Source organism: Poeciliopsis prolifica, unplaced genomic scaffold (assembly GCF_027474105.1).
Source record: "Poeciliopsis prolifica strain line A6 unplaced genomic scaffold, Auburn_PproV2 SCAFFOLD023, whole genome shotgun sequence".
Taxonomy (NCBI): Eukaryota; Metazoa; Chordata; class Actinopteri; order Cyprinodontiformes; family Poeciliidae; genus Poeciliopsis; species Poeciliopsis prolifica.
The window spans coordinates 7,099,331-7,110,146 of record NW_026562398.1 but is presented as its reverse complement, the minus strand read 5'-3'; the positions used below and the strand labels follow the sequence as shown (position 1 = coordinate 7,110,146).

Here is a 10,816-nt window from a genome sequence, read left to right as displayed (position 1 = left end):
AAATGCATCTCAAATAATCCAAATATGTGAAAATCTAAAGTAGACACTCAAGTGTCACTTTCTGTGTACAGATGAGTGAATTGTGATGTGCTGCCCTCTAGTGTAGTTAGGTCAGTGGTTTTGACTCTTGTTGCCCAACAACTGAGATAATTTTGAATATGCGTCCCACCCAATGACAGACTCGTTCCTACGCCCTTGCCTTGAATTAATAATTTCAAGAAAAGAGCATCAAATAGCATCCATTATTAATAGTATGGATCTGGGGTTCACACTGAGCTTCTGTTTTAAAGTTTTACCAAGTTTTCTACTTATTTATTTGATGGCCATTTTTTCTGTTTCAGCCAGGAAGACGGAACAATTTTTGGCGTATTTCAAATTATTATGTCTACGGGGCATAACAAATGGTTTTCCTATTGAGCAATAATGTTACTCGTTGATGGAAAATATTAGTGGGGAGAAAAGCTCAGGAGGAAACTGAGTCAGTCGTTGTGAGGGTCTCTTACCACCAGGGGGCAGTCTCAATCTGCGTACAGTTCTATGGATATCACTGGTTTAAAAAAACGTCTTTATTTTAGCTGAAACGTTAAATTGAATCCAAATTATGTGTGGAAGTACTGAAACATAACTGGCTGCAATGATAGTAACCATGACTGTTTTTAGAAACAGTTTGTATTGTTAATAGTAAATTTAAATTGACTTAATTTTGACACTTTGAAACAAGGACTCAGAAAAATGAAGTTTGGGTTTTTCTGTTTGGAGTTTGCATGTTTTCACAAGTTTTTGAACATTTTCCTCTCATAGCTTCATTATTTTGTTTTCATAAATACCAAACACAGTTTTCAAATTGACAGTTCTACATAATGAAACTCTAATACAGCTTCAAAAAACTATTTTTGAGAAATGTATGGCATAAAATGTTTTATTATGAAAGCTAAAAAGAAAAAAATAATATTTTTTATGTTTGTTTTGTCTTATTTTAAATGTACTAAGACATTGGCACAAGAAACTAGACAAATATATTTGGTAAAATGTGTGTTTTTCTACTATGTGTAACTTGTGGAACCAATTATTTATATTTTCTAACCTTGGATTTTGAATGAACATGCTCAGTGAAATCTTATATTTGTTCTAGTACATTTTAGTGTGAATTTAAGCTACTGCAAAAAATGATTAAACTGTCAGTAAATAAACAAACAACAAAAAAGACTGTGGTGACTCTAAGCTTATGTGTGAGTTTTGGTGTGATTGCTAACTGCCTCCAAATGTGTAAACACTCCTGCTGCCGTCTGTCCGCAAGACGACGAAGTGTGCACAACACTCTGAGTTCCCCTGCAGCTTTGGTCAACTCCAATGACAAACCAACGTCTCTGAATAAATATATTTTTGGAAAAAAAAAAAAGTACGTGTGAAATTAAACAAGAAACAAGTTTGTAAAATTTACTGCATGGATGTGAACATACTAAAGTCTAAATCAGAAAATATGGATACAAGAAGCAGACAAACTAAATAAAAACATCATACCCTGCAAAAACACAGTCTTATCAAGTGTTTTGGCCTATTCTGGTGCAAATATCCACATGAAATAAGACTAAAACATATAAGGAATTTTTGTTTTAATCAATAATTGATTAATTTTAAAAAATAAAGTACCAATTCCACTGGCAGATTGTTTCACTCATAACATGGAAAAAATATAATCTGCAGTGGAGCTATACTTAAAAATATATCAAGGAATTATTGACTTAAAGCAATTTCTTATATTTCCTGACTTGCAAGTTAGTTTAGCATTATTTCAAGTGTACTATCAATCAATCAAGTTTATTTGTATAGCACATTTCAGCAACAAGGCATTACATCAAAAAACACCCAAAGTGGGTCGAGCATCCAAATATTGCACTCAAACAGCTTTACTTCAACTCAAGTAAAAGTAACAAATAAAGCGCATGAAAATATTTCTAATTTTTGCCATAAAGTTACTCAAACTGAGTAAATGTAAATACCCAACTCTGAAAACAACATACAGTCACCAATTGAAGAACCAGTAAATATCACATTTTGTAAGATATTTGCGTCAGAAAGAAACTAAAAATGTTTAGTAAGATTTTGTGTTTTTGTGTCTTCGCTCTGGAGACTTTTGCTCATTAAACCCACTTATAAATCAAGAACTATTTTCCAAAAATATATTTTTAAAGAAAAGCAGAATTAAATGTCTGGTTCCTGCTCCGGCTCAGTGCTACAGGAATGTAAGTGTTACCAAAAAGCCACAAGCAAAGCGGTTAACACACCGGTTCAGAATCTGGAGCATCATTGCTAAACTCAAACTGAAATGAGCAGTGGGACAAACAAAAACACGACCCTCCATCTGCTGCGCAGGCTCACGCTTTCACACCCGGCCTCGCCCCGATCGCGAGCTGAGAAGTCCAGGTTTGTCACGAGACGCAGGTGAGGCGGGCAGGAACAGTTGGGACTGTGTGACGTCACAGAGAGGAAACTGAGGGTGGGGCCGCCTTCATGCTGCAGAATAAAGCTGGGCTTTGAGCTCTGGTCTGAACACGGCTGCTTAGCTCTCTGCAGCTTGTATCACGTCACACAATGGGAGCTTGTCTATGAGCGAAGAGGGCCAAAGAGCTCGTGGAGAACGTGTAAACACGAACTGTTTTGTTTCCGAGCTGATGCGGGTGATTTCAAGAGAAAGGGGCGTAATCGGGGAGACAGGAAACTGGTTTGCTTCAAAAGATTACAGCTGAATAATGAACACAGGTCGCTGGTCTACCAGAAGGTGCTGACATTTTGTAGTAATAGTCGTAACGTTGCTGAGAAGTGGGAACTCGTCACACTCGAAGCAACAGCGTCGGAATTCCAACATGGCGACACCCATAACAGACCCAAAACTAACCTTTACTTTCTATAAGCAAACACCACTTTAAGTTTTTCTACAGTTTAGATCTTGTGGGCGTAATGTGACACTGATTTTAGGCGCACGTTAACACTCGTCTTTTAAAATTAACTTTTCTGCCACATCTTTCTATTGTTGATGTGAGGAGCGGCCATTTTGAAGCGTAAAGTTCGCCTCACAAGTCGTGAATGGGAGTAAATGGAAACGCTGCCTGTTTCCCGGGAGGGTATTCCAGTTGACCTTTCCAACTGGGAAGTCAGAATTTCCCAGTAACGAGTACAACTGGAACTTAGCATAAATATACTAGCTAAACATCGGAAGCTAGTGTATATTTTCTTAACATTTGTACACGTTTTAAATTCTTATGTTTTATCTGTTTAATTTAATTATAATTTTTGTGCAGCACTGGATCCTGTCTTTAAATGCTTCATAAATAAAGTTGGTTTTGACTATTTGGTTCCCCCAAAATGCACTTTAATATATTTCTCCACGTCTGACGTCACTGTAAGCTAAAATGTGCTGTTAGTGCTGTTTAAGCGTAGTATAAACTCATAAACTCTTCACATATGCTACACTCATTTGCTATACCTCATATTAACGTTCGGCAGCCTCTTACTGCTTCGAGGTCAAAGGTGATTCAGAAATGGTTTTATGCAAAGTGGTTATTTTAGCAATTATCAATTTGAACCAATCTGTCTTTTCTGCCCTGATGTGAACACAAAGCTGCTGCTCACTGGATATTTTCTCTGTTTCACATCATTTGGATCTGAAAGACGTGAAAATCCCAGACGAGACCCAACCTTACACTGTGGCTGCAGCTAACAATTATTTCAGTAATCAATTATTGTGACGATTAATCAAATAAAAAATTGGCACATTCTGTTGATTTAAAAAAAGAAGTGTTTAAACAACAACTAATTAAATTAATTTTAAATAAAAAGATAAATGTAAACTTCAATAGCATAGCATACTTAGTGTATGCTTGATCACTTGTATCTGCAGCTAAGAAATAATTTAAACGGTAATATTTTATTCAAATATGTTAACACTGGTATGTGACCCAATCTTAAATAAGTACAAATTCATATTTTTCAAAATATTGCAAATATGTTTCAGTCATATCCTTGTGGTTGCTGCATGGCACTAAAATGTGACTAAGTTCAACTATCTTTTCAGTAGAAAAGGGCCTTTCTGTGAAACAAACAGGCTGTCGGGCCTGTTCTCTATACTCTGGGTGGTGAACTTACTAAAAGTGCACAAAGACTTGTGTTGTGAATGAATGTGTGGTGTTGAGGGGCAAAGCACTCAGGCCTGGGTGTGCACTGTCACGGTCTTAAACACAGAGTGTTTGTTAGTGTTTGCTCTGGAGGTTTGCTGTTAAGTCAGGTTTAAAGCTCTCTGGGTGTGTGTGAAGCTGAAAAGATGTTTCTCCATTTCTCCAGACAGCCTGTAGAAAACACCAATATTACCATCAAAGCTAAGTTGAGCAAAGTGGCAACATGCAGTGGAATTTCTTTATTGTTCAGTTGAGATTCAAATACATCTAATTTACAAGAGAGACTCGTTTTGATTTAAAAAAAAAAATCGAACTCTCATGATACATGTGATTAAAACATTTGACAAAATTAAGTAAAAGAATAAAAATTGAAGAAGCTTCATGAGTAGATTTTTTCTTTTTCTAAAAGAAGTTAATGGAAATAGAAACTAAAGATTCTTCTTTAAATTTCAACCATTGTTTCCCAAAGGTTCCCTCAGAAAAATGTCTTGCATTTTTTAAAGGGTTAATTTTTCTATATGCAGCAGCAATAAAACTTTTTTTTACTCATCTCTACCAGGACTGTTAATATCAAGGGATGCTTTAAATTCTTGGCTTAATTTCACAATAAACTACATGGTCATGCATGCATATATTTATGTGTATAAATTGAATCTGTTTGACTTTTGTAATACAAATAAACCAAATTACACAATAGTAACAACAGTAGTTGTAAAAAAATAAATAAATAAAGCAGCTCTCAGAAGCAATGCAACATTTCTGAACTAAAATAAACTTGTTTTATTTCACTTGTGGGTTTTTTTTTGTGTTAAAAAAAAACAACCCTGAAATTGTCTTTATGTTCCAAAAGCTAAGTATAGCTACAAATTACTCATTTTAAGACAAGGTCTTCTGTTGTGCCCTGAGGATGTGGTGTGTTATTTTTTCCTTCTGACGTCATCATGGGAAAAAGCTAATATGGGTTCAGCCACCGCAGTGACTCTGTTTTATTAAAACTGGATTTTTCTACAATGCTTAATGGAGGAAATTGTCCCACATTTGAGAATAACTTAAGATTTTGGTGTTTTTCTTCTTTTCATGTGGTTTATTGTCACTCTGGTGTTACGTCTGGGGAGGGCCGGTGGGTGGAGATATGCAGATGTTTTCCAGGGGGCCTATTAGTGACGTACCAAAGTCCTTCAAGCCCACAGTGGGACTGCTGTCACTCCAACACAGTCCACCTCAAACAGCATCAATTTCAGCAGTTCTCTTTTTATGCTGACTATATTTCTGCCTTTTTTTTCAAAGGAAGATTTAAGTAATTTAAAAATATTTTAAAAAGTAATTTTTTCTTTCTTTCAGACTGATTTTTATTTTTTTAAATGATGCATTTTGCACTCGTGATTGGTTTGTTTTTTCCACTAGCTGAAGCCAAATACCCCAATTTATTCACAATTCATCAGGGGCTCAGTCCACACCAGGAGCAACTGGAACCAACCAGCAGACACAAGTAAGTCCAAATCTTTCGATGTGAAATAAGCAGCAGCACATTTTAGGTTAAACTTCAGATCTGGCATCTGTTTTTGTTTCATTTGTCATGTTTTATGTGGACTTTTTAAAAGGAACCGCTGTGCCTACGTCATTGAGAAGACGGTTTCCTTCACTGTCCAGGATGGGGCAGCGCCATATGTGAAGGCTGAATACAACAAGTGTTCCTGGGCCAAAAAATGCCCAACTCTCCTGTAAGTGTAGACAGAAGCAAACGGATGCAAACAACTAATAGACTCACAATTAATTGCTGATTAATGGTTTGTTCAATACAAATTAAATAACGTTCACTTAGATATCCATTTAGTGTTGTAATTCTTCCTGCTATGGACAGTCGATTATTCCTCTTGATAGAAGAGAGAATTACTGTTTTTAAGACTAGTCACTAGTCAATTAATGAGATGAATCAACTTCAGTTTAGCTCATTAATCAATAACTTGCATCCCTTGCAGCTTGTAAGGGATGCACTGAATCCCATTGAAAACCTCCTGGTTCTTCCACCAAACATTGATTCCTGAACTCGTCCTGAGTTAAAACATTAGTTTTGTTGTGTCTAAATGAATGTCAACTTGTTTTCTTTGCTTTATTTGAGGTATGAAAGCAATGCATCTTTTTTGTCATTTTGATCATTTCTCATTTTCTGCAAATACAAACAAAATTTTTGCTTTGAATTTCAGAAGCATGTTGCCAGTACTTCACAGAATAAAAGAACCCAGTTCATTTCACTCAAACATTTACCTATAAAGAGTAAAATCGAAGAAACTGATCATTTTAAGTGATCTCTTAATATTCTCCAGGGCTGTGCATGACTGATACCTCCATGTTTTGCTCAGGTATCGCCTTCTCTACAAGCCGATGTTCAAGGTCGCCCATAAAACAGTGACTGAACTGGAATGGCGTTGTTGTCCTGGGTACTCTGGTTACAACTGTATGGATGGTCACCAGATTTACCAGCATTCAATCAGGATGATGCCACCATTCAAAGGTCCACCAATGAAAGCCCCACATTTTGGGGGTCCACAGCACCAAGGGCCCGTTTTCAAAGGTCAAATGTTCCAGACTCCACCTATGAAACCAAACCCTTGGAGTCAACCGAAGCGATCTCACACCAGCAGTTTCAGCTCCTACCCACTGCCTCACTTTGGGTCGCCAAAATCCTTGTCTTACCCCGACTCATCCTTTGAGCCTTACCCACCAGAACCTCAGCCAGAACCAGAATACCAGGAGCCACATATTACAGAGGGCGACCCAGAGCACCTGGGGGAATACGACCAAAGACCAGAGGAAGTTACCCCAGAGGAAATGGCCGCCCCAACCGAAGAACAGCCACAGGGGAAGATCACAGGTAACTCTCAGAAATGACTGATGTAGATGGAGAATTTCTATTCTCAATTTGGGACAAAGAAAAATCTTCTTACAATAGAAACTGTTTGCAACAACACCGACTTTTTTTGTCTTTAAATAATCCTTGTATTCTGCAAGGATCACATCTATGCGGTGACCTCTACTCGAAAGTTTGCACACAAATCTGCTTTTAATGAATTCATTAAACTTAATTAAAGCAAAGAAGGAAATATTGATCTAAATCATGGTCTGCATAAACTCAAAATTTTACCAAGTATTTTGGTCGAGTTTCTAGTGCAAAAATCTTAGTACAATTCACATAAACCAAAATAAACATACAAGTAAAAGTTTTAACTTTTCACCAAAATAAGTTTTTAAGTTTTGCATCTAGAATCATTTACATGCCCATTGCGCACAACAAACCTACTTTATTAGTTTATTTAAAGCATTGCATGTGTTGTTTATTGATGAGTGGGTGCAAAAACTTTTCTTTTTGGCACTCAAGTTGTTGACCGAAAGTTTAGACACCCCTGACTTGCATGCTCTTCCTGAAAATGAGCTTGTCTGATTTCTTGTTTATAGGCCAGGCTCTGGGGAGCGAGACAGAGGAGAGGATATTTAGAATAGAGGAGGATCTGCGGCATCTGAACCTCGATCTGCAGACACTGAGGGGAACCGTGTCTGGACTGGAGAACAGCCTGAGAGCCTCGCTGAGAGACGATGCCAACAGGATGCTGTCAGCTCTGCTCTCTGCTGCACCAAGGCCTCTTGCTGCTCCCGCTACAGCGTCTAACCCACCTGTCGTCGGGTTTGTGGAAATCCCTGTCAGAGATCTCGAGATGGAGGGCTTCGATGGCAGCCACGTGTTTCCAGACCTCACAGAAATGAGTGGAAGGATGGAAAAGCTGAGGACGGAGCTGCAGGAGCTCAGAGCAACGGTACAGGGACAAGACAGAGTCCTGAAGATTATCTCAAATAAAACCAGGGGAGGTGTGGAGAGTTTGATGGATGCTAAACTGAGTGCAGTCAGGGTGGAAATACTCGATGGATTGGAGGAACGAGTTGAGAGTGCGGAGGATCGCTGCGGGGAGAAGATTGGAGCTGAGCGGCGGCAGTGCCAGAGGGATCAGCGGCAGCGGCAGGAGCAGATGAGAGGCGCTCTGGAGGAAAGCATGTCAAAGCTGAGGGACGAGCAGGGGAGCATCCGGTCGCAGATCCGTCCATCAGGCGAGCTGGCAGAAAGAGTCCTGCATCTGGAAACATCCGTGGCAGGCCTGAACCGGTCCCAGACGCACCTGAGAGTGGCTCTCAGCGGTCACAAGGACCACATAGAGGCGATGCTGGAGGGCCGGCTTCGGTATGTTGAAGACAAGCTCAACCTGACAGGGCAGATGAGAAGTGGAGATCCTGTGGAAGAAGCTGCATCGGGGCGGAGGCTGGAGGCCAGAATGGAGGGGAAGCTTCGAGACCTAGAGGACCGCTTATTGACAGCTCTAGAGGAGCTTAGCAACGCCACCGCCCCCACTCTGCTGGAAGGCCATGCTGTCCCAACACTGGAGACGGAGCTGGAGTCCCTCCGCAGGAGACTTGAACTCGATGTAGACCGAGTGCAGAAACACCTAAACAACCTGGAGATTCTCTGCTCCTCTCCTTGTTCTCCTGCTACCCAAGGAGACGCTGCTGGGCCGGGTGAAAACCAAGACGTAGAGCAGAACATAAAGCAGGTTTTAGACTCGCAGAACGACCGCTTGAGCAGTCTGAACATCACCCTGCAGAAGATCTTAAACACCAGGGAGAGGCAGGTAGACGCAGAAAGAAGTCCTCCATTTCAGGCAGAGCTTACGGTTCTTAAGTTCAATGTTCGTTCAGTCAACCACACCCTGATGAGGCTCCAAGACTCCCTGGGCACTGTGGTCCATCAGGTGGGAGAGGCCAACAGCTCCTGGCATGAACGAGAGCTCCGCCTGGCCAAGCAGATGAAGGGCGTGGTCCAGCTGGTCGGGCATCAGGCCTCCATGCTGGGGGCAGGCGAGCGCAGGCTGACCCGGCTCAAAGCTGAGCTGCAGGACATGAAGAAGCGGCTGGCGGAGGAGGTCCGCGGGTGCCGGAGCACCGCCATGGTGGTCAAGAAGGAGGTAACTGAGGTCGGAGGGCGCGTTGCCAGCGTGGAGGATCAGTGTAAAGGTCTGAATAACCTGGCAGAGGATCTGGAGAGAATCAGGGAGGAGCTGGAGAAACAATCCAGCAGTCTTCTTCTGCAGATTAATGGGACGCTGACCAGCCACGCTCAGCAGCTGTACGAGCTGAAAGACGAGCTGAGAAACTGCACCGTGAGGGCCGAGCCGACCAGGAGCTCAGAGACCAAACGAGGCGACACATTCACTCTGAATTAGTTCAATTGGTAGGGATGTTGATATTTTCCCGCTGAAGCCTTTAAAGGTGACCTATTATGTTTCCTTGAGCAAGTCAAGATCTATGGGCATTAAAAAACATGTTTATCACTTTTTTTTTTACACAAAATCAGTTTCTGATAAACAGATTTCAATGTGGTCAGTACTGAACATTTTGAGCTGTTTTATGGCCTCTTGTCACTTTATATCCACCTAATCAGCTGCTGGTCCCCCAAGCCAACGTTTACACTCACATCTGAAAATGGCTGCAATCAGATGCGTAATTATACAAACGTACATCTTTGAAAAGCATTAGTAAGCCCTCCTGCACAACCAACAAGATTCACAAATGGTTTTTTGATCCCAAATGAAAATGAAATGTTGCTGTAACTCATATTAATTCAAGATTCTTCAAAGAGTTACTGCAGATGGTGATGGTTGAATGCAGCAAGTGGACTTTGGGTGGTAAGTTGACAACAAAACACTTGTCTTTTCCAACAGCCATTGTACAGCACATAAAGCAGGCTCACCAAATGTGCTGGAACTCCACCTGGGTTGCTAGGTAGCGAGCCTAGACTTGGGTTGGGTTGCAAGGCAGCATGACTTCTTTGATACGGCTCAATTTCCAGACGACAAACATTCAGTTATTGCTAAAAAAAAATAATGGTTGGCTTGTTTTTAGAAGCAGTGAAGATCCAAATGGAAGCAAAATAAATGTGCAAAATGTGAATATTACATAGTAGGTCCCCTTTAAACCTGCACTGAAAGAGAAATACTATCATGATATGCAGTGAAAAAAGAGAAGGCAGCTATCTGTGATTGAAATGGTTCCATTCGCGATGGTGCTATATGACAAATTATTGTTTGTAAACAATTTTTAGCGTGATTGAAGGATGAATCTGTGAGTGTGAAGCTTAGATGAACAACGAATTAACAATGTTTCTATGTTTTTATATTGAATTTTCTTATGCTAAGGTTATATATATGCAAAACAATATTTGTGTAACAATCTGCTGGACGTTGGGTTTAGTTTGTTTATTTTGACTTTAATTTCTGTGATCCTGATCTTTAAAGTTAATTTCCCTTCAGTTTCTCTGTGTCTAGGTGTCGCAACTCTACACCTGTTGTACATCTACTTGCCGGGGAGTGTAAATAAGTATAAATACTCTTTTGTTTCAGTCGCACATAGTCAGAGCCTACTGTTGCTGTTCTGTTTGGATTTGTTCAATAAACGTTTTACCAAACTGCTGGTTTCTTCAGCTCTTTTTTTTACATCCTCTACAATAAAAAATCTCATCATGAGAGCTAATTTAACATGAATATATTGCTTGTAACACCATCTTTGGCAACAGCAACTTGAATTTGGGTGACGCTTCATATGTT

General features: G+C 40.1%; 1 protein-coding gene across 1 annotated transcript; it reads left to right on the top strand.

Moving 5' to 3' along the window:
• The first annotated feature begins 5,533 nt into the window (after window positions 1-5,533).
• Window positions 5,534-9,436, top strand: emilin3a (elastin microfibril interfacer 3a). Its single transcript, XM_055045832.1, has 4 exons — window positions 5,534-5,661; window positions 5,774-5,893; window positions 6,533-7,044; window positions 7,626-9,436. The coding sequence occupies exons 1-4, from the start codon at window positions 5,534-5,536 to the stop codon at window positions 9,434-9,436; spliced, it is 2,571 nt and encodes an 856-aa protein (XP_054901807.1).
• Window positions 9,437-10,816: the final 1,380 nt, after the last annotated feature.

Bases quoted from the DNA above. Each gene is read 5' to 3' on its own strand.
- emilin3a (XM_055045832.1), top strand. From the start codon at position 5,534: ATGATGCATTTTGCACTCGTGATTGGTTTGTTTTTTCCACTAGCTGAA. The intron at 5,662-5,773 runs GTAAGTCCAAAT...ACTTTTTAAAAG, and splicing joins GAACCAACCAGCAGACACAA to GAACCGCTGTGCCTACGTCA. The intron at 5,894-6,532 runs GTAAGTGTAGAC...TGTTTTGCTCAG, and splicing joins AAAAAATGCCCAACTCTCCT to GTATCGCCTTCTCTACAAGC.